Genomic DNA, 24,755 nt, shown 5'->3' on the forward strand with positions numbered 1-24,755 from the left:
GATAAAAGAAGAAAAAAAAGTCCTCATGATTATTAAAAGGAAAAAAATGTATACTGTTGAAATGTGAAATGTTGTTATGGGTGATATTAATGTACATAATGATTATATAAAACATTGAGTGTTCAACCTGAGGAGGGGGTTATGTAGTGCTTTGAGAATTTTGGTGTAAATTCTAGAAACAGTCAGCCTTCCACCATCTTGAACACACGATACTTTTGATGTGAGTGGGGAGAACGGAACCCTATTTACTGTGTGTCACATGTCTGTGTGTGCAGTTCTGAAGTTTATCGTGAGAAGACTGTAGACATGGTGGTTACACAGCACCGACAAGTACTTGTCGGCTGGTCCATGGGAGTCGTATTGAAAGTGCACAGCAGAATCAAGGAACATACGTTGTTAAGTGAAGCAAAAGAAACTGTGTACATCTACCTATTTCTGTAAGTAGAAAGAGTCTTGAGGAATTCCTGTTCCCAGCAATGTACTGCGGAGAAGAAGAGAAAGGGAGTTTGCAGCAGCAGGCTAACCAGCTAGAAAATTCCGCTGACCATTTCAAGTAAGTCATATCATTAAAGAAATTGAAGTTTGCACACATACTTCACTACTTCAAGTTGTCCAGAACATTAGACTGGACTTTGTGTATTAGCAGATGTGTGTAAATGTAGACTGATTCTTTGGTCATTTATCTGTAGATAAGATGTAGGTTATTCGAAACCACGGAAAGTAGTTAGGACTTCTTCAATAGAAGTATGCGAATATGGAAAGAGGGAAAAAATAGATAGGTACTCAAATAAGAAGTATGAAAGGAAACAAATTGAAATGGTTGCTAAGATTGAAGAAGAGAAAGAAGATGGAAGATGAATGGAATATTCCAGAATTTGAAACACGAACTGCTGCTAGCATGAGTTTCTTAGAAGTAGATACCTTAGGGATCGCGAAGCAACTCAAATCACTTGATACGGGCAAGTCTTCAGATCCAGATTGTATACCAATTAGGTTCCTTTCAGATTACGCTGATACAATAGCTCCCTACTTAGCAATCATATACAACCGCTCGCTCACCGATAGATCTGTACCCACAGATTGGAAAATTGCGCAGGTCGCACCAGTGTTTAAGAAGGGTAGTAGGAGTAATCCATCAAACTACAGACCTATATCATTGACTTCAGTTTGCAGTAGGGTTTTAGAGTATATACTGTATTCAAACATTATGAATCACCTCAAAGGGAACGATCTATTGATATGTAATCAGTATGGTTTCAGAAAACATCGTTCTTGTCCAATGCAGCTAGCTCTTTATTCACACGAAATAATGGCCGCTATCGACAGGGGATCTGAAGTTGATTCCGTATTTCTAGATTTCTGGAAAGCTTTTGACACCAATCCTCATAAGCGACTTCTAATCAAGCTACTGGCCCATGGGGTATCGTCTCAGTTGTGCGACTGGATTCATGATTTTCTGTCAGGAAGGTCGCAGTTCGTAGTAACAGATGGCAAATCATCGAGTAAAACTGAAGTGATATCAGGTGTTCCCCAGGGAAGCATCCTGGGACCTCTGCTGTTCCTGATCTATATAAATGACGTGGGTGACAATCTGAGCAGTTCTCTTAGGTTGTTCGCAGATGATGCTGTAATTTACCATCTAGTAAGGTCATCCGAAGACCAGTATCAGTTGCAAAGCGATTTAGAATAGATTGCTGTATGGTGTGGCAGGTAGCAGTTGACACTAAATAACAAAAAGTGTGAGGTGATCCACATGAGTTCCAAAAGAAATCTGTTGGAATTCGATTACTCGATAAATAGCACAAATCTCAAGGCTGTCAATTCAATTAAGTACCTGGGTGTTAAAATTATGAACAACTTCAGATGGGAAGATCACATAGATAATATTGTGGGGAAGGCGAGCCAAAGGTTGCGTTTCATTGGCAGGACACTTAGAAGATGCAACACGTCCACTAAAGAGACAGCTTACACTACACTTGTTCATCTTCTGTTAGAATATTGCTGCGCGGTGTGGGATCCTTACCAGGTGGGATTGACAGAGGACATCAAAAGGGTGCAAAAAAGGGCAGCTCGTTTTGTATTATCACATAATAGGGGAGAGAGTGTGGCAGATATGATATGCAAGTAGGGATGGAAGTCATTAAAGGAAAGACTTTTTCGTCGCGGCGAGACCTATTTACAAAATTTCAGTCACCAACTTTCTCTTCCGAATGCGAAAATATTTTGTTGAGCCCAACCTACATAGGTACGAATGATCATCAAAATAAAATAAGAGAAATCATAGCTCGGACAGAAAAGTTTAGGTGTTCGTTCTTCCTGTGCGCTGTTCGGGAATGGAATGGTAGAAAAATAGTATGATTGTGGTTCGATGAATCCTCTGCCAAGCACTTAAATGTGAATTGCAGAGTAATCATGTAGATGTAGATAGCCCGAAAGACAGGGAATACTCCCCAGTCCACTCCCCCCAGGATCTGTACCTAACAGGTACTTGAGTGAGATGCTGGAGGATGCTTAGCGTTAAATCATCTCCTAGAGAATGGACATTTCACCTTCACCATTGAGATCCCCGAAGGAATTCTTAGCAACCCTATGGAAACAGTAAATGGTGAAGAATGTTTGCGAGGGTTGCCTGAAAGGTGTGATGTGTGTCTTGTGTTAGCCATGATTTATTGGTTAGTGTAAATCATGCTTTACAATACCCATCCCTTTCAAAATTGATACAAACTCTCCCATTTATGTCACATCTCATAAAAGGTATAAAGTAACCTATGCAAAATAGAAAATTATACCCATATAATAGTCATTCAGTTCATCACATTATACTTTTCACAAACATAATATTCTTATTCTGTTTATTTCATCGAAATTAGTATTTGTTTTATTGTCATATCCAGTTCTTCAAGTAAAGATTACAGGATAGTTTAAGATTTTGGAAATAGATGACAGAATAGTGTAAGATTTGCAAGCAATTTGGTGCAGGAAAACTATTTTGGAAGATACACCAAAAGCAACTCAAGATCTGACGATCGTCACTCCGCCCATTAACTCAGAATGATAACATCCCTGGGGGATATATGACTTCACCCAGATCCCATGGATCTGATATTAACTTTTCTTGTGCACTGGCAGACCAGTATTTCTCTTTAAATTTCTTTTGGAAGTCTCCCCACTGCAAATCAGTCACACCTTCCCTAGTTAACACAACATTAGGTGAAGATATTCTTTTTTCTACTTGTTCCTGTATAAGTTTGACTTCTCTCCATAGTTTGTCTATGCTCAGCCTGTTATCAGTAAGTTCGGAAGAAGCCTTAGGAGATGTATTCCCAGATGTTATTCTCTCAGTGACTTTCCGATCTACAATTTCTTCTACCTGTTCCTCCAGACTACTTACATTTATGACATCAGAGGTTGTTATCTTCTCTTTGAAGCTTCTTTCTACACTGTCTACTCCTGTACATACACCTGTGATTTGCGATTGTATGACAGGTATTAATTCGCTATGCTTATCAACGCTCTCTTTCAAAGTATGCCATCCCTGCTTTACAGCATTAAACTTAGCATTACATAGATCCTCCTATGATCCTAACATTTCATTAATCTCTAATTCTACACTATTACATTTTTCCTCAATATTCAATTCTAATCTTCTTGTCAGATCCTGAAATTTATCCTTCTGTTTTTGATTGAAGGGCCTGGCGGTGAGGGCGTGATCATGGGTAAGCTCGATGTGGGGAGCATGTGGTCACTCAATGGAGTGCGTGAGACTGGAGTAGAGGGCAAGGTCGGAGGAGAGCTGATGATTGAAGCTGGAAGTCACTCGATCGAGTGTGTAAGTCTGATGTGGAGGGAGTGATAAGAGCATCATGATCCACGACAATGAGTGGTGTGGTCATGGCATGAAGGGGGATAGAGGAAGGCTCGACATGAGCAGGCTTAAATATTCTTGAGAGAGACTGTAACAGTTGAATCTTTCATCTAGATGTCATAGGCGTTGGCTGAGCACCGGAGAACTCAGAATGGGCTGGTATAAGGAGGTTGGAGGGGAGCACAGACAGTGTCATCTCGAAGCATGACGTACTTGGAATTGTTCAGAGATTTCGGGACATGAACCTTAGGGTGGGAATTGCTGGGGGGTAGAGGGATATGGAAGTTGATGAAGTGGCTTCTGACGCTGTCCATGAAGGAAGGTAAGTCAGACTGAAGGAGAGAAGCGGAAGGGCCGTATACGAACTCGGCTATTGTGCCTTTGAGGTCTTCCTTGTAGATTGCACGAATGCCGAGTAGCACAAGGGGAAGGGTCTCCATCCATAGAGACTCATGGCATTGAAGAACTGCCTTCAAAGTGCAGTGCCAGCGCTCAACTAGTCCGTTACTTTGCGGGTGATATGCTGTGGTATGGATGCGCCAGATGCCGCAAATGTTACAAATCTTGTAGAACATGGCTGACTCAAATTGTCTGCCCTGGGCAGTCTAGATGGTATCTGGACATCTGAAACGAGATACCCATAACTCGACGAAAGCTCGAGCAACAGTTTCTGCCATAATATTGGGTAGGCTGACAGCCTTGGCCCAGTAAGTTGTTCAGTCGATAGACGAGAGAACATAATGAAAGCCGTTAGAGAAGGAGAGAGGGCCGATAATGTCACGAATATGCTGGAAATGCCCATGAGGGATCGTAAAGGCACTGTGGGGGGAGGGGGGGGGGGGGTGAAGTGTGCTTGTGTACTTTGCAGTGTTAGCACGTGACGCAGGAGCGTGCCCATTGTTGGCAGTCCTTGTTGACATTTCTCCACATAAAGCGCTCCACTACAAGGTGAGTGGACGCACAAACACCGGGGTGGGCTAAATTATGCAACACGTTGAAGACAGCTTGATGGAGCGTGGTTGGGATGAGGGGGCATAACATACCCATACTGTCGTTGCACCAGATCTCACCATAAATGCCAGGGAAGGTGGTGCAGATGAAGTGTAGTGGAGTCTGAAATCAGGTTTTGTTTTTCCTCGTTGGCAGGTTGGAGGTTAGGCAGTTCAGAGAGGTCTAACAGCGAATGGATGGTGTCAACTCATGAAAGGAAATCAGCAACTATATTGTCAGCACCCTTTATGTGTCTGACATCGGTGGTGAAATGATGAAATGAGATATGAAGTCCATGTATCTGAAGCAGCAAGTAGGCAGGTCAGCTGGCGGGTTTGTAATGGCCGCAGCCAGGGGTTTGCGGTCGGTTGAAACATAGAAAGGGCTTACCTCAACGTCAGTCTTAAAATGCTTGATCACTTCGTAGACCGCGAGCAGCTCCCTGTCAAACACAGAATATTTCTGTTGTACATTGGTGAGCTTGCGTGAGAAGAACTGCAGAGGCGAAGTTTGGCTGTCGATTGTCTGGCTAAGGACAGCGCCGATGGCAGTATCGCTCGCGTCTGTGATGATGGAAAGCTGCGCATTGGGATGAGGATGCGCAATCGTGCAGGCCGTGGCAAGAAGATTTTTGAGGGCAGTGAAAGAGTCAGTCATAGCAGGGGTCCATGGAATGGACCAAGATCCAGAAGTGTCAGTGCCTGCCAAGGCGTCCGTCAGTGGAGCCTGAATCTCCGCAGCCCGAGGTAGATGCCAACGATAATAATTAACCGTCCGCAGAAATCGTCGTAGCTCTTTGAATGATGAAGGTCTGGGTTGGTTTAGTATTGTTCGTACTTTCTCAGGGGGCGGTGAAATGCCGTCGGCAGAGACCCGAAAACCGAGAAAAGTGACAGTGGGTTGATGTACCTGCAATTTATCCTGGTTGGTCTCGATGCCTGTTGTGGCGAGAGTGTTCATAACAGTTTGCACATGTCGAATGTCATCCTTGATGGAGGAGCTGAACACAGGAATGTGATTAAGATATGCAAAGCAGAATTTTAGGTCGAATAGCACTTCATTGAAGAAGTGTTTCCAGGTCTGGGTTGTGTTTCTCAGAAAGAAGGGCATGAATTGAGACTGAAATAACCCGATTGGGGTGGTGATTGCTGTCTTCTCGATGTCTTCAGGCGCCATGGGGATCTGGTGGTAAGCCCGTTTGCAATCAATGACAGAGAACGTGGTCGCACCTGCAAGGGAACTGGTAAAGTCGGCAATGTTGGGTATGGGGTAGGTGTCCATAATTGTTCATGCGTTTAGTTGATGGTAGTCTCCGCACATGTGCCAGGACCTGTCTTTCTTGGGTGTCATATGTATGGGCATAGACCAGCTATTAGCAGAGGGTTCAATGACGTCAGAGCTTAGTAGTTCAGAAATCTGATTTTTAAGTTCGGAGAGGTGCTCGGGACAAAGTCGACGTGGCTTACTGGAGATTGGGGGACATGGCGTAAGGGGGAGGCTTGTGAACCATGCTGTTGGTGATGACAGAAATGTTGCCGGTGGCACGGGAGGCGGTTCGTTTACAATGTGTGGCAGGCGGGGCAGGCGAGGCGTGGTCGTGGTGTTCGGAGCCATTCGGCAGATCCAACGGGAGCCGAGGTGGCAAAGTGTCCCAGGAGTCAATGCAACAAGATGGCTGCCGGCCCGAAGCAGTGGCACCGTGGTCAGGTGAGCTCGGTAGAGCTCGTGAAGCGTTAGTGAGTCCATTGTCTGAGGGTGCGGCCTGTGGCAGCATGGTCGCGGGTGAAACGCTTGGCGTGAGTGCACTGTTTGTGTTGTCAGTGGCGGTCGCACGGCGGTGCACAGGAGCCAAATTTTCATAGTTAGAGGTGCGGTCCGCAAGGGGCGGGGTAGGAGCTGCCAGTTCGGGAACACGTGACACTCGTCGCGCATGCGCACTTGTATCCGGCCGAGTGTCAAAAGCTGCTGTGTTAGGAGGGTGTGGCCCTGCGGAACTGTCAGTACATGTTATGGTAGTCTTGATAGCACAGTTGTGAGGGGTAGTGGGAGGTACAACGCATGGAGCCTCGATTGCTGGGACTGCAAGCAGATTCGGCACACTTACTGACCTTGCTTTGTCCTTGCTGTAGTGTCTGCAATTCCTTTGCTGCATCAGAGAGCTGGAGCTGTGTTATGTGGAGCCGGAGGGAGAGCTCAAAGTTTTCCTTGTGTAGGTGAGTGACGTGTTCAAGCTCGACAAGGCACTTGTACGTGGTTTCTTGTAATGTCGTTGACAGAGACGAGCATGTACGGATGAGATGAGCCCGGAGCGATGTGGCACAGGGTGGTTTGCTCGACGGACTACAGGGGAAGTGAGTCTTGGACGGACTGTGAAACATGGTGTTTTGCACTAGGTCCGGCGAAAGTTTCTGGTGTTGCAAGAAGTCAATCCCTAGTATAGGTTCCCCAATTTTGCATACTAAAAAAGTCCACTCGAGTTTTGCAGTTTGCAGAGAGAGAGATGACGTGGGAAGTTGAACCCAACCATTGTAGTTTAGTTGAATTCATGGCTTGTAGTGAAGCGTGATGAGGGTGGATGTTCAACGACACTAAGGACGTAGGCAGCAGCAAAACATCGGCGCCTGTGTCCACTAGGGAAAGGTATCCCGAAGAAATGTCTTCAATGTAAAGTCGTCCACAATTATCCAGTCGTTCCCAGACAGAATGGAGCATTGGGGGGTGCCTGTCATGTTGTGCACAGGAGGTGGCACCCGGACCTACCTGCGATTGGCGTTTGGGAAGTAGCAGGGTGGTCTGCAGTTCCGTGCCGCCTCACCAAACCGTGTGTGGAAGTAACAGTATGGGTAGTGTGGTTGTATTTCCTGTGGAAAGTTCATTGCCAGTGGCAGTGGCTGAGGTTTGGTGGCCACAACAGATTCGTTTGCAGGAGGGGGTGTGACCGTGGGCAGAGCCAGTGACATCCCATTTGCTTGTTTAGTGCTTCCCGGAGCAAGCGGAACGGTCGGCACAGTACAGCCCCAGCCGCGTCCGGCTGCAGGGCGATGAGCCTGAACCTGAGACTTGTCAGGTAGGCAGTGGCTGGCAAAATAGAGCACTGATGCATCTTGTAGCTTGTCACCAGTTGTCATTCTTCGGTGGACAGGTTCAGGAAACCTTTGAACCAGAGCAAAGTGGATGTGAGGAGATAGCTTATCTGACCAGATGGCGAGGAGAGCTATGTCAGAGAATAGATTGGCGCTGACCAGGACACATAGCCATCTCCAGAGCTGGGAAGGTTTGTTGTTGCCTAGTTGCTCGATGTGGAGCACTTGCCGTATTGCTGCCTCAGTTGGAGCGTGCAAGCCGACGTAAAACTATGGTTTTGGCTAGAGTGTACATGTTAGATGAGTCCGGAGCATTGACCAGGTCAGCAATCAAGTCCTCCTGGTCATGCAGGTGGGTAATGAGGCACAGAAACCTGGTTGACTTGTCGAGTTTGTAATGGTTGAACACTTCGTCCCCAATTTTTAACCAGGTTGTTGGTCTGTCGGGATTAAACGGCTGCAGTGTCGGTAAGCATTGTAGAATGTTCAGAAGAACAGATTGAGTTGAGTTCGTCGGGGCACTGCCTGAATCGAGATGTTGTTGCTGTAGTATTCCAGGAGAGTATGTCTCCAGGGGATGTGGCAACGATGGCTGTTTGGGTGGCAGCGTGAAGCTGACACATTGTGATTGACCGTGATCCGTCGCGACGCGGAAGTCCGATTCAGGTGAGACACCGTAATGTGTCGATTGTGGTTACGGAAGTTCAACATGTTGCAGGTGTGTTTGGATTGATGCATCGTGGAAGACTGATGCAGATGAGTCACCGAGATGTGCCGAGAATGGTAGCGGAGGCTTGACTGGAGCCGGCGAGAGGGTGACAGGTGAGAAAAAGTTCAAAGTTTGAGAATGCGTGTTAGTCCGCAGAAAGTTCGATGTATGATCAGAGGCAGGGCCACCTGCGTTGCAGGGAGGCTGCGGAGGTGCGGGCTGTCCAGAAGCACAGTGAGGGAAATGATGTCGAACATGGGACGGAATGTGTGAATGTTCGCTGTTCATAGTCTCTCCACTCAAAACGGTGTGCGGATAAGGTGAATGTAGTGGCACAAAACACTGAGGCGTAGCAGTGGGACGGAGGTGGAGGTCAGGCACAGATAACAAGTTATTGTTCCTGTCGCAGGCCAAGGTATTGAAGTAGGAAGGCATGTGCTGATGTTGAACCAAGACAGGTGCAGGCGTGGTTGGATGCTGAGGAGGTAGACTTGTGAATGAAGCAGTTCTGGCCATGTGGCAGGTATCCACGTGGTACTGCACGGATTGTGGCGTGGCAAATCATTGTCCTGGTGGTAGTAGGTTGTCTGACAAAGCATTTGCAGAAATAGGCGTTGGTCCCACACTGCACGGAGATCTGTGAGAGGTAACTGCAGAGTTGATGAGGGAGGGCACATGTGGTGGGAACAAAGGCGTTTGGTAGCCAGTGTCAGGTGCACTCTTAACCTCACTTATTGTTGCAGGCTTGAAAACATCCAGTGAAATCAGTGGAATCATCAAGTGAGAGGCATCGCCTTGCAGTTCTGGTGGGTGTACATCGCCCGCAACATGATGCATATCGATCACAAAATCTGGCGTTAGGCGCTGGGCTGAAGTCATTGTTCAAATGCTGTGTCGATGTAATACACGCGAAAATAACCGATGCGGAGGTTGTGGACACAGTAAAACAGCGAAAACGGAAGATGTTACATCTCGGGGTCACCGGTGAGGGGAAATTTGGGTTGGTTACACCAAACAACACCCATTTAGCAATAGTTCATTTATTCACCTAAACACATGCAAGGCTCACAAAGAACTGGACATGGTGGAACACCCCAAAGACAATGCTCAGAGTCCAAAGACGAACACATTTTGATGCTGGTGTCGACCTCCTCGGCGCCACAAATATGTATGTATAACAGTGTGAGTTACTGAATTTGAGGTTCAGCTGATACTATGGATCACCTGTGTCACTTTGAGTGATAAAATGGCATGAATCATAATAAATATGAATATTTTACTTAATTAACTTCATGCACTGAATGGATTGTATGTCCAAATTCAGTTCTTGTGAAGAATTCCAGGACGTCAAACAAGACAAAGTTAAGTTACATCATCCATCTGAACTGTTTATATTTCATTGAGTCTTAAGTGCAATAAATTTGTGTCGTCTCACTGTCAAGAAATAAAGTATGTAGCTGAATTACTACTCAACATGGTGGAATGATCTAGGATACAAGGTAATACAGCACAAAGTGATAATGCTGTTTTGAGCTGTTTGTCATACAAAAATAAGAAAATAAAATTAACAATGGAATCCATAAACATGAACCAGTTCCATGAAGCAAATTTCTGGAGCCAAACTAAAAGGACCAACACTGAATTTTCAAACCAATAACAGATGGGCGACGATCAACATCATGGACTTAGACAACCAAGATAAGTATTTAAAAAAAAATTAATGTCATCTACTTTGTTCAGTTTAGTATGTTTAGTTAATGCAAAGAACTTTATGTTTAGATATGTTTGTTAGTAAGTTATTGAAATTTAGTGGTCTGGGTGAAGTTGCTGAACAGGTACAGGATGTAGATGAGAATGTAGGCTTAGAAGAATCACAAAGGTTGACATCTTGAAGGAGGAACTAGGCAGTTGAGATTTTCTACCCATACCAAGCACCAGCTGATCAACACGCATATTACTGCAGCAGAGAACAAAGTAAGGTAGGTTGGGGAAATGGAAAGAAATGACAAAGGTTTTAAGATAATGCATAATCCAATTAAAAATGAATGGAAAATGTATGTGCAAGAATTAATTAAAGGTAAAGAGTCTGCTGATACAAAGTTGGCAAATGTAGCTCAGCAAAACAGGATGGCTAATTAACAAAATTCACCACAAAGCCACCAATGTAAGCAGTAATGTTGATGTATGTCAAGCCAGCATACCATATGTTAGTAATACACAATTTGAATTACAAGAAAGCTTAGTTGTTAAAAGTTTTGGTAGTAGTTGTTGGAATATTGTAAGCATGAGAAATTTTCCAGTAGAAAAGATGGTACACTCTGGTGATTTCATTTACCAGTGTAAAGATAGTTTTGTATCTTAAATATCTGAAGCACTTAAAATTACATTAAGAAAAACATTTTTGGGTGAGGAAGCATTATCTTGGATTAAACAAAATATTAGCATATGTGACTTTCACTGCATCTGAAAAGTTTTTTTGAATAATTTTTGATCAGACACTAAGCAAGAAGGAATGAAAAGTGGTTTCCTAAATGAACCTAATTTCTGGGAAGGTAGTAGTCAAATGAAAGACTTTTGTGAGCAAGAGTTAAAGATGTTAGGACATTCAGAAAACCACTTGATGAATTAATTAAGGTTGATGTCTTAAAGAGGAGGTTATCAAACAAATTCCAATGGGGATTGGTATATGGACTTGTGTCTGTTGTACAAGTTCTAAAGTATGTAGCCAAGATAAACAGAGGATGGAAGAGAAATAAAAGACAAGGGCGTATACAAAGAGAATACGGTCATCAGAAAAATGGTGGGTGAACTTAAAATTATCATTAGGAGAGAAAGAGAAAGAGAGAGAGGGAGAGAGAGAGAGAGAGAGAGAGAGAGAGAGAGAGAGAGAGAGAGAGGAAGAGAGAGCCAGGAAATTATAGAAATGAGAATAGGGAACATGAATGGAGGCATAGGCCATGGGAAAGAAACAACAGACAATTTGATAACAGGAAGGTACAAAATAGAGGGAATGATCAGGAAAACAGAGGGCCATCCAATTGGAAGCCTGTGAGTATAGGACAAGAAAAAGACACAGAAATCAGGCTAATGGTTACCAATGAAGGGAAAGAAATAATTCACAAATGAGATTCCATTGTGGGAGTAGTAGGAGAATATACTAGGTTAATATAATTAACTTTTTTAATACATTCTGGGAAATTATACTAAGTGAAATGAAAGAAGAGGGAGACAAGAACTAGATGAATGGAATAGAAGAAGGTGAAGAAGTTTTGATAAACTTTAAATGCATTTTAACCATCAGCTGTTTTATTGAACTCATATATCATTTGTCATTTTTGGTCACAGGCCATCATCAGTGGATTTCTGTCAACAATGAACTTGAAGAAATAGAATGTATACAAAAATGACTCAACTCAAATATGTGCACAAAATTGCATATGATACTTATGAGGTAAAACACATCATTTAAAAACATATCACTTTTCCTTCTAAGCTGATACAACATCAATATTGTCACAACAAAATCATCAAAACAACTATCATCAACTGCCCTTGAAGTACTAATGAACATATCTCACATTGAAACTTCCTGGCAGATTAAAACTGTGTGCCCGACCGAGACTCGAACTCGGGACCTTTGCCTTTTGCGGGCAAGTGCTCTACCAAGAGCTGGTAAAGCACTTGCCTGCGAAAGGCAAAGGTCCCGAGTTCGAGTCTCGGTCGGGCACACAGTTTTAATCTGCCAGGAAGTTTCAGATCAGCGCACACTCCGCTGCAGAGTGAAAATCTCATTCTGGATATCTCACATTGCTTAACCCTAGAATGGTTGGGCTGGGTCTGTGAGACCCACTGGTTTTTGTTTCACTAAATTTATATTCTTATATTTGCTGAATTGACTCGAGTGCCCTGCTACCTTCCTGAAACATCCAAAAGAAAGCATTACTGTTGTGAATAAGGTTTTTATTTGTTTATTCATAGTTTGGCAGTCTTTCAAAAAGTGCACAGGTCTTTCAGACCCTGCCCGACCATTTACGTAACTAAATTCTGCCAGTGCAACCCCATTTTTATTTGGGTGTATCATTGAGTAACTAGTTATTTTGTGAACTACATGTGATGACCTAACACCTAATTATCATTGTCGGTAGTGTTCAGTATAACATGGCAAGAGAAAGACTTTCTTACAGTGAAATTCACAGAATTTTGTTTGATGATAAGACTGAAGCAGACGATTCTGATGCGGACCCAGACTTCGAAGTAAACAGTTATCATGACAGCAATAGTGAAAAAGTAGTGATGAAGAGGAAGATGTTGAGTCATCTGCTGACACCAATGCACCTGCTATTGCCAATCCAAGTACAGCTTCTCTAACTGACTTAGGTACTACCAGTTTTGATGAACTGAAGGCATATTTTGGCCTACTTTACTTAGCTGGAACATTGCATTGTGGTAAAATGAAATTGGAGGCTTTTGGAAAACAGATGGGACAGGAATAGAAATCTTTCATGCAAGTATGTCACTGAAGAGGTTCAGATTTTTGACCCATTGTATCGGGTTTGACTACATCCATACAAGGGAAGAAAGAAAAGCACAAGATAATCTTGCTGCCATTAGAACCATTCTTGATATGTTTGTCTCCAACTGCAAAGCATATTTTGCTCCATCATAAAACGTTACTTTGGACGAAATGCTTGTTCCATACAGTGGCAGGTGCAGGTTCAGGATGTATATCCCAAATAAACCTACCAAGTATGGGATCAAGGTCTTCATCCTGGCTTGTTCCAAAACGTACTACCTAAAACATTTGGAAGTTTATGCAGGTGCGTAACCCCACGGACCATACAAAGTTAGGAATAAGGCAGATGATGTTGTTTTCCATCTTGTAGACCCAGTAAAAGGGCCTGGAAGAAATCTGACGATAGGCAGTTGGTTTACCTCTTACCCAGTTGTCAAAAAGCTATTACAAGAAATGAATATTACTGTTGTTGGTACATTAAAAAAAATAAGCCTGAAATTCTGTTTGACTTTTTACCCAAAAAGTCTAAAGAAGTGTTCTCAAGTATGTTTGGATTTCAGGAAGATGTCACATTACTTTCATATGTACCAAAACGAAACAAATCAGTACTACTTTTTTCGTCACTGCACCATGATAATGAAATTGACAGTGACAGTGGTGGAAAGAAAAAACCAAGTATAATAACGTTCTACAACAAAACCAACGGTGGTGTAGATGTCGTTGATGCTATGTGTGGTGAATACACTGTTGCTAGAGGGACAAGACAGTGGCCTCGGTGTCTCTTTTTTCAGTTGTTGAACGTTGCTGCTCTCAATGGCTACATTGTGTTCAAAGCCAACAAAAATGTATCAGTTAGATGAGAATACTTCATAACACTAGGAAAGTGTCTCATAACACCATATTTGACAATGAGCGCAACCCAAACAGACTTCCCATGCGATATTCACAGTCTTGCCTGTAACCTCTCCAGTACCGAAGAACAAAGAATAGTCAAAGATCCACTACCAGGGAAAAGGGGAAGATGCTACAAATGCAAGGACAGCAAAACTAAATACTTTTGCGAAGTTTGCAAATTTTGGTTATGCTTGGTGCATGCAGAAATGGTTTGCAGCGACTGTTTTGAAAAGTGATAATTTTAGAGCAGGATATTTTATGAACTATTCTTCAAATTCATGATTTCTATTTAAACAATAAAAGTTCATCATTTTTGCTTCTTATTTCTACAACTTACTCTCATTTATATTCTTATTTCAGTCAAATTTACTTGTATTTTCAGTTTGCTGACATTTAGTACTACGAAGAGTATATGTTTCAGTTTTTTTTACAGTAATTGATGTATGATGCAGAAAGCTGAACTAATGTCACTATAGTATTTATTAGTACCTAATCAAAATAAAAATGTGACATTTGATCAAAACATACTGTTTGTAATTTGTTACAAGTGATTTATTTATTGGGTCCCACAGACCCAGCCCGACCGTTCATGAGATTATTTTTCACCCGACCAGTCTAGGGTTAAAGCCAAATAAACAATGTACTAAAGAAGAACAAGATGAGTATAACACTGACAAAGTTCCACATTTGTGAAGTAATGTAAGAAATAATATATTCATAAAATGTAGCCACTTTTGCAATCAGAACAAAAGGATGGAATATCTCTAGCAAACATCTTTGATAGACAGTAAACAAGGATGACACTGACAGTGAAAGCTACATTGTATGCAATAACAAAGTAAAAGTGAAGTCTATATAACAGTGAAACCAAATAGGAGAAAAATAACAAATACATAAGCCATATTCATGGTGCAAGAGTTATCAACGTGCGTAGAAGAGTTCAGCCTTCATTATCTCAGCAACCACCACCATATGCAGCAGGTCAACTTTCCAAAATTACTGCAACAACTCAATCCCCAACAGTGGGACCACTATTACTAGTGTTAGCAAATGCACCACTATCAGCAGATCCAACAGAGCCAACACCTGTGGCAGCAATACCAGCATTAATTACTGATACAACTGAGCCTTCACCAAGGGCAGCATAACCTGAATCATCTGAAGGAAAATCACTGTTATCAAAATCAGCTGCAACAGTAGCACATGCATCACAAATGATGCTGCTGCAATGGTCATTCAAGAAATTATTGCACTATCCAGAATAGACCTACCAATAATTTCAGAAGAAGTTCATGGGATATCATCACTCCCACAAGCAGAAGAGGCATCTGCAACATCACTTCAGGAAGATATATTGGCATCAAGAATAGTTAGAGAGCCAAAAGATGAAGCATCATAAGCACCCATAGTATTAGTGGCAACTGTAGGAGAACCATCAGAGCAGCTAACAGACAAGAATTCTTTGCCATCCCAAGGAGAATTACCTCCTGCAGGAAGGAGGAAACAGAGGCCCAAAAAATCTGCAGTACGCAGTGAGAATTTTTTGTAGTACCATCACAAGGAAAGGAAAATTGTGTCATAACTACATCTTCAAGTAAGCCTAATGTCAAAACTTTAAGAGAGACTATCCCAATCAACCCCCTCAAATCTCCAATCAATGTTAAGAAATTCACTATTTTCCATCATAACATTCAAGGCACAGTACGTAAACTAGATGAACTACCCATTAACATTTTAGACAAGGACTTTATTAATAATGCGGATGTAATCTGTTTTGGTGAACACTTTATGAAACTTGGTCCTGACACACTCCAACTGAATAACTATAAACTAGCAGCTCTTTATTGTAGATGTTCTCTAGATCTACATCTACATCTACATCTACATATATACTCTGCTAGTCACCAAGCTGTGTGTGGCAGAGGGCACAATTCGCACTAAAGTCATATGCCCCCCTTCCCCCTCCCCCACCACACCCCCCTCCCCCCTCCCCTCCATTCCACTCGTGGATCGCGCAAGGGAAAAACGAATGTCTGAACATCTCAGTACAAACTCTTATTTCCCTTATCTTTGAATGATGATCATTACGTGATTTGAAAGTTGGTAGTAATAATATATGCTCTACATCCTCGGTGAAGACTGGATTTCAGAATTTAGTGAGCAGCCCCTTCTGTTTAGCGCGTCATCTATCTGCAAGTGTGTCCCACTTCTAACTTTCTATGAGATTTGTAACGCTCTCACGATGGCTAAATGTACCAGTCATGAATCTTGCCACTCTTCTTTGGACCTTCTCAATCTCTTGAATCAGACCAAACTGGTAAGGTCCCATACAGACAAACAATACTCTAAGACTGGATGAACTAACATATTGTAAGCTATTTCCTTTGTTGAAGGACTGCTTCGCTTCAGGATTCTACCAATAAACCGCAATCTAGAGTTCGCCTTACCCGTTACTTGTGTAATCTGATCATTCCATTTGAGATCATTTCAAATAGTCACACCCAGATACTTCACTGATGTTACTGCTTCCAAAGACTGATCATTTATTTTGTACTCATACATTAATGGGGATATTTGCCTTGTTATATGCAGTAGGTTACACTTACTAATATTGTGAGATAACTGCCAGTCATTACACCACGCATTTATTTTCTGCAAATGCTCATTCATTTGTTCACAATTTTCATGTGATACTACTTTCCTGTAGACTACAGCATCATTGGCAAATGGTCTAAGGATGGATACGTCATTGGATAGACCATAAGCGTGCACTTTTTGTAGCAAGTGACAGTGCGGAACTGAGTTGAATGCCTTTCGAAAGTCGAGAAATATGACACCAACCTGGGAGCCAGTATCTAGAGCCTGTTGTATATCATGCACAAAGAGGGCCAGCTGTGCTCGCATGACTGCTGTTTCCTAAAACCATGGTGGTTTCTGCAAATGAGCTTCTCAGAGTCTAGAAAGGTCATTATCTCTGAACACAAAATATGTTCCATGATTCTACAACAAATCAGTGTCAGTGAAATTGGCTGGTAATTATATGCATCTGATTTTCTATCCATTTTATAGATTGCTATAACCTGGGCCTTCTTCCAGACCTGTGGAACTTTCTGCCATTCCAATGATCTCTGGTAGATGATGGATAAGAATGGTGCTATATTTGTAGCATAGTCAACATAAGATCTTACGGGGATACCATCTGGGCCATAGGTGGAGTGGCAATTTATGTTAAGAACAAAATAGCTTATAGAGCTTTAGACTTGAGTTAATACTGTATTGATCAACATTGTGAGGTCTGTGGAGCTGTAATCTGTACTGACTTTTCTGAAGTTACTGTCCTCTCATTTTACAGGGCCCCTACAGGCAAAATTTGTATTTTCCTAAAACAGTTAGAATCTCTGTTAACTCATGAATTCTTTTAATTTAACAGTACTGATGGATTTTCCCACTAGAATCACAGCTAATACCATGAGTCACATTGGAACACCTTCTTCAACAGAAGCCGAAATCTAAACACAACTGTAAAACATATATTAAAATGGGAAGGTGTTAGCCCTCTTAGTAAAAACAATTCTAACACTAAAACTTTCAGAGTAATTAACACATAATCTACTAATACCTTCCGTAATTCCCTACAAGAAGTTGACTGGGACCAGTTGGAGCTCTTTGACAACACTAATGACAAGTATAATGTTTTATAAATTAATTTAGTTGCCTATTCAAAGCAACTAAATGTACTGCCAAATTCAAGAATGAAACCTATTCTAACAAAAACTGGTTAACTTAGGGCATCAAAACCTCCTGCAGAAGGAAAAGTAATCTGTATGCCTCATTCAATTCCAGTTGTAGTCTAGAAAAAAAAAACGTTGCAAACTATACTGCTCTACCTTAAAAAACTTCTAAAATGGACAAAGAGCATTTCTATAAAATTAGAAATTAATGTCCTTAATAATAAAATTAAAACCATATGGGACATAATAAAAATGGAAACAGATAAAATCCCTGCTGGAGAAAACATCATACAAACTAAAACAAATGATACCATTCATGAAAATGTTGAAATAATTACCAACATTTTAACAAACACTGTTTGACATCAGCAGACCAAACTGAAAAAAATATCATCTGTTAGTGAAGCCACATTATTCCTTCAAAGAGCTATTAATAATAAAAAAACAAGCAGATTTAAATGTCTCCTGTCACAGTACATGAAATTGAGAATATAATTAGAGAGAGGAAAAGCAAGAATTCTGTTGGCGTTGGTGGTATCTCCTCAAGATTACTGAGAGAATTATACAAGCCAATAATCAAAATACTGTGCTATGTATTCAATGAATCCATCCAGCATGCAACTGATTCTGAGGGGCCAAAGTATGCAATGATCAAACCTCTCTTTAAAAAAAAGTGATAAATCTGACATTATAAACTATCAGCCTATCTCCCTTTTAACAACCTTGTCTTAAATTCTTGAGAAATTGGTTCACAATAGACATATTGACCATGTCATTCATTATAAGGTATTAAACAGTTGACAGTTTGTATTTCAACAGCGTATATCTACAGAACAAACTATTTTCTCCTTCACCCATCAAGTCTTTTAATAATAAATTATCTCCTGTTGGTATCTTCTGTGACCTTTCTAAGGCCTTTGATACTGTTAACCATGAAATCCTCTTAGCAAAGACTGAATATTATGATATAAGAGGATCAGGTGGCTCATGGATTAAATCCTATCTATCTGGAAGAAAGCAGAAGGTCGTGTTGGACGATTCTGAGGGGTGTTCTGTCATCTATCTGGGGCTCTATTGGCTGTGGTGTTCCTCAGCGCTCTGTACTTGGCCCCCTTCTCTTCTTCATCTTTATCGATGACCTTCCCTCGTGTACGAGCTTTAACTTTCATTTTACTCTTTTGGCTGATGACACCACCATCCTCATCTACAAAGCTCCCAACCACAATCTTGAAGAATCAGCCAATATTGTCTTTAATGAAGCACTTAATTGGTTTGAAAATAATGGGTTATCACCAAATGTTAACAAGACCCAATTTGTTCATTTCTAACGTTTTTTTTTAAGGGGAAGGGGGCAATCAGTTAAGTATTAAATGTAATGGTAGCAAGTTACTACAAGTTGAGTCATCAAAGTTCCTGGGTGTACATATTAGCAGCAATCTAAAATGGCCTGAACATATTTTACAACTTCTCAAAAAACTCAGCCCAGAAACATTGGCTAAGTGTATTATTTCCACTGTCTGTGATTGAGATACTGCAAAAACTGCTTATCTTAATTACTTCCATACACTTTTGTTGGATGGCATAGTTTTCTGCGGTAATCAGCCCCTTTCCAAAAAAAATATTCATTGCTGAAAAGAGAGTTATTTGGATAACGAGTGAAATCCAGCCTAGACATTCTAGAAAATTAGGGATAATGACAACTGCACATCAGTGTATCTACTCCCTGTTATTTTTCATTGATAAAAATTATTATTTATTTTGTTATTATTTATTTTTTATTATTATTTATTTTTCATTGGTAACATGCACAATTATACAAAACTGATGATTCATACCATATCCACAATACTAGTATTGTACACAAAGCAATCCATTACATGAGCTGCAAGGTGTTCAACACACTCCCACCATCACTGAAATCACCTTATCCATGACCTTCCCATAGTTAAACAGCTCCAACACTATCTAATAGATAATTCCTTTTATCTGGTTGAAGAATATTTCAGTTGTGTTAATTGTAATTGACTTTTTCTTTTAATTAAATCTGATGTACTCTTATGCATTATGATAGTTGGAATCATTGTTAACATTACTATGTCTTTTATGTAGCTATTAAGACCTACTTTTAGTTTAAATTTTGTAATTTTGTCTATACCTATTAATGTGCGTTTTCCTTATAGCTATGTCTCCTCTTGCAAGAGGGTTTTTTTATATGTTGCTTTTGTAATAATCTGATAAGTCCTACATCCACATGAATGTCTTGCTATATTGGATTTAGGGATCTAAATAAATAAATAAAATAAATAAATCAAGTAATAAAAATAAAAGTGCTCTAAATAAAGTGAAACATCATGTGTCATTTGGTACCTAACCTGTGACAGCAACCTTTATGCAAAGATACACAAATGAGTCAGATAGGGTATAAATGCAGAAATACATAATTTTTCATATAACAAATTGACATTTTACAAAACAGAAATACCCAAAAATATTAGAACAAATAGTTCTAAATAATCAAAATCATATTATAAAGGTGAACGAGCTGTACAGTTCCAAGGTACTGTAATTACAAATAATTTTCAACCTGCAATTGTTAGTGAAGATATAAAAATCACCTATAATTCAAGTTGTACAGTTTATGATTTAGATTTATAAGGCAACCATCTGACAGCAATATAATACAAAGTGGAAACAAGCTGTCTCTTTAGAATGACATCCCTCAACATTGGAAAATGTTGACTGATCTACCAGAGCTCTCCAGCAAACATAAAATAGTTCTTTCAGTAAACAACTGAGGTACACCAGGAGGCAGCAGCAAACATTAGATAAAAGCATAATTCCATAATTTCAGGGAAATAAAGTCAATAAGGATGAGTTAAACTTGAGCGTGTCCAGTTTTATGGAAAAGATGGTGGTTGACGTCATAGCAGAGCAGAGAGAGAGAAGGATGGCAGAAACACAATTGTTAGAAGACTTGGAGTTCTGACAGTGAATTGGAGTGGATGGGTAGCACTGTCACTCCCACTAACATTGTAAATGAGCTTTGCTTTTTGCTAGAACAGAACTAGAGTGTGTGCAGTAACTTGTGTGTAGGGAAAACCCACATAGCAGAAAGAGCATTACACTTGTGAGAGCACAGTTGGGACTAGCCTAATTGTGACAAGATTAACAACATCTCTGAGTGGGATGGAACACTACCAGCAGCATAAGTATCACACTGAGGGGTATAACCATGCTGCTGTCATCATAGGGGATTGTGAGTTGCACAGTACGGAAGGGGTGGATTTTGTAAACATTTGTAAGAAGGTTTTATAGAAGCCAATGTGACTCAAGAATATAAGTGATTTTTACTAGAACCTTATTACTTTATTAAGGAGTGTCAAATCTACACTTCATCATAGTAGCCTTATGATTTGGCAGAAATACAGAACTCAGAGGATGGTGGACAACGCATGAGCAGCTGCACTGCAGGTAAATTTAGGTAGGTTACTGGTCAAGAAAGTGCAGAGGCTGACTACATTATCAATGTGTGGTAAGTCATAGATATGACACACTGTTCACCCCTATAATGCTATCGCTTACTGCACCAGTCAGCCAAGTCGGTCCAGGTGTGTTGTTACATACGCATTGTCATACATTTCTTCTCCTGCTGTGACATCAGTGTTAAGTATAATTTTGTTTTTAGCCAACCAGGAGTAGTAGGATGTCCTCCTTCAGTGAGCAAGCCATAGGGGAATGTTACAAGTATGATTAGAGATGGTGGAGTAAGACTTGTTTTAGATTCCAGACATTTAAATAAATATTTAGAGAGGGAAACAGATCACTCAGAAAGTATGTGTGCATTACTAAATAAATTTGAAGATATTAAATATATGAGTAGCTTGGTTTGATTTCTGGATTTCATCAAACTGCTTTGGTTTCTGACTCAAGCAAGCACAGTATTCTTGTATAATGGGAGATGTTTTCAGTGCTGTGTAGTACTATTTGGGCTATTGTTTCTGTGCCAGAATTCATGCATTCGACTGTTTTAGGAAGTAACCTTCTGCCAAAATCGACAATTTATGTGGATAACATTTTTATAATGAGAAGACTTGGGATGAACATCTTGATGGGCTCTGAGAAGTAGGAGAAAGGCTAAGAAAAGTGGGAATAACATTAAAACCAGTGAAATGTAAATTTGCTGTGAGACAACTAAATTTTCTTGCCCACAGCATAGCTGAAGAAGGAATTTTGCATGGCTTAATAAAATCTTAGCCACAGCAATATTTACAAAGCTAAGAATGAAAGAAAGAATTAAGATTCTTTTTGGGTTCGCTAATTTATATACAAAATATGTAAAAATGCAAGTCATGAATGCACCACGTTTTAACAACCTTTAAGGAAAAATACCATGTGGAAGTGGAGTGAGGAATGCCAAGTAGCTTTTGATGAGATAAAGGAACAACTTTATGAAGGTTAAATACTGCACAGACCTCGTCATTCATTACCATTTTGTTTAGTAACAGACAGTAGTGAGTCTGCATTAATAGTTCATGTATTTCAAGAAAAGATATTTAATGGGAAAATGGAACATCATTCAGTTGCTTTTGCAAGTAGAACACTTCCGAAACACGAAAAGAATTGCATAGTTACTAGGAAGGGACTTCTGGCCATTGTATACAGTTTCATGAAATTCAGGAATTATTTACCTCAACACATAATCATTGTTTATTCTGATCACAAAGCTCTATATTATATCCAGAAGCATACATTATAGTACAGCTGACTGAGTCATAAGTTGGGTAATTTATCTGCAACAGTTTTACTACATAGTAAAATAAATAAAAGGGAAAAAGAAGGTAATTGCAGATGATTTATCTGCTGTAGGTTTACCTGCATGGGCTGAAAATGAGAATGTCATTGGAGATGAAAAAAGAAGTTTCAAAATTATGTGCAAAAAAGGAGCATAAGTTGAAGAAGATATTAGAAAAATTGTAACCAATTTAGGAGGAACTGGAATCACCAGGAAAACTGGAAACCAGAGAAAAGCTATTTAGGAAAGAAGGGATATGTGGAAGTTCAACAATATTAGCATGCATATAAGGAAATTTTATTTTAGAGATATAGTCCAGATAGTGACAACTGGAAAGTGTGCTGGCCAGAGCAATATACTGATACTCCTATAAAATACACACATTAAAGTTTTGGCCACTGTGTGGCTCATTAAAATGTATTCAAAAGATACATGAAAGTGTATATATCTACATCATTGATGGAGAGTTAGAAAATGTGTAGCTACATGTGATAAGTGACAATGTGTAAAAGTCAGCAATCAAACATGTAAAGAATACTTACAGAGTGTTACTCCAAAATTGACTTTTTAGGCAACTATCCAAAACAAAGGAGAAAAAGGACGAGAGGGGCAATATAGCTATATATTTGTTATGGTGGATTTAGTTTCTAAGTTTATAAAACTGTATCCTTTGAAGAAAGCAGCAACTAAGAAAATCATATTAAAGATTACTCAAGGCTACTTTCAAAATGTAGGTGTTCCTAGGCAATTCTTTCTGATAATAGGAGACAATTCACTTCAAAAAATGGAAAGATTTTTTTTGATGAAAAATATATAAAACATGTACTAATTTCAGTTTATTCGCAGTCACATAATACAACTGACAGATATATGAGAGAGAGAGGTCAGTAGTACAGAACTAAAGCAAACATCATTCAAATTGGATATAATACATTAATTGCTTTGAAGATGAGTTTTGAAATAATTTATGATAAGAAAACATGCTAACCTAATCAATGTGGGGTGCACTCAGCTTTTGGAAGCCAATTGAGGAGCTACTGTCATGCAAACAGACAGTAGCTGGGAGAGAGGTGTACTGACCACGTGCCCCTCCATATCTGCATCCAGTGATGATTATGGGATGAGGATAATACAATGGTGTGTAGGTTATATTAGGCCTTCAAGGGCTGTTTGGTAGGAGAGCTTAACCTGATGAATGAGTTGTGGTTGTGATTTTTATTGGTCCCGTAAATTACCTTTTGTACAGATATGTACTTGTATCATACGACAGGTCATTAGGATTACAATCTAGATAATATGAAATGTAAAAGTATATAAAATAGCTTACACATTAAATTTACATAGGAGTTTTCACACTATTTATAGAATATTACATCGTTGTTGTTGTTGTGGTCTTCAGTCCTGAGACTGGTTTGATGCAGCTCTCCATGCTACTCTATCCTGTGAAAAATTCTTCATCTCCCAGTACCTACTGCAGCCTACATCCTTCTGAATCTGCTTAGTGTATTCATCTCCTGGTCTCCCTCTACGATTTTTACCCTCCACGCTGCCCTCCAGTATTAAAGTGGTGATTCCTTGATGCCTCAGAACATGTCCTACCAACAGATCCCTTTTTCTAGTCAAGTTGTGCCATAAGCTCCTCTTCTCACCAATTCTATTCAATACCTCTTCATTAGTTATGTGATCTACCCATCTAATCTTAAGCATTCTTCTGTAGCACCACATTTCGAAAGCTTCTATTCTCTTCTTGTCTAAACTATTTATTGTCCATGTTTCACTTCCATACATGGCTACACTCCATACAAATACTTTATTACATTGTACACAATGACTTATGATGCAGTATATTCATAGTATTACACGGTACAAAATGACTTATGATATATACAAAAAAATAATAATAATTTTGTGAGATATAATTAGCTTATATTATACATCAGTGGCTAATAATTGCAATTAATTTCTTTAACACTGATTTCTGTTGCTAGGTCTTTTTATGATGTGTGAGATTTATCACTCACAGGATGAACTTTTGATCACTGTTTCGCTAATGCAGTCAACTACACTATAAAATTCTCCTTGTATCAGAAACATTTTTAGAGTTGTAGGGAATGTTTTCTCAGTTTTGAGGTCTTTGAGGTCTTGTAATTACCTTGGCATTGCTAGTATTAACTTGAT

General features: G+C 40.1%; 1 protein-coding gene across 1 annotated transcript in view; it reads right to left on the bottom strand.

Moving 5' to 3' along the window:
- Positions 1–15,063: 15,063 nt before the first annotated feature.
- The window catches only part of LOC126413210 (mannan-binding lectin serine protease 2-like), a 165,086-nt gene continuing 155,394 nt past the window's right edge, over positions 15,064–24,755 (bottom strand). Inside the window, exon 6 of the mRNA XM_050083107.1 lies at positions 15,064–15,242. Within this exon, the coding sequence (XP_049939064.1) occupies positions 15,064–15,242 (179 nt within the window). The remainder of the gene's footprint in view (positions 15,243–24,755) is intronic.

Source organism: Schistocerca serialis, chromosome 7 (genome assembly GCF_023864345.2).
Source record: "Schistocerca serialis cubense isolate TAMUIC-IGC-003099 chromosome 7, iqSchSeri2.2, whole genome shotgun sequence".
NCBI lineage: Eukaryota > Metazoa > Arthropoda > Insecta > Orthoptera > Acrididae > Schistocerca > Schistocerca serialis.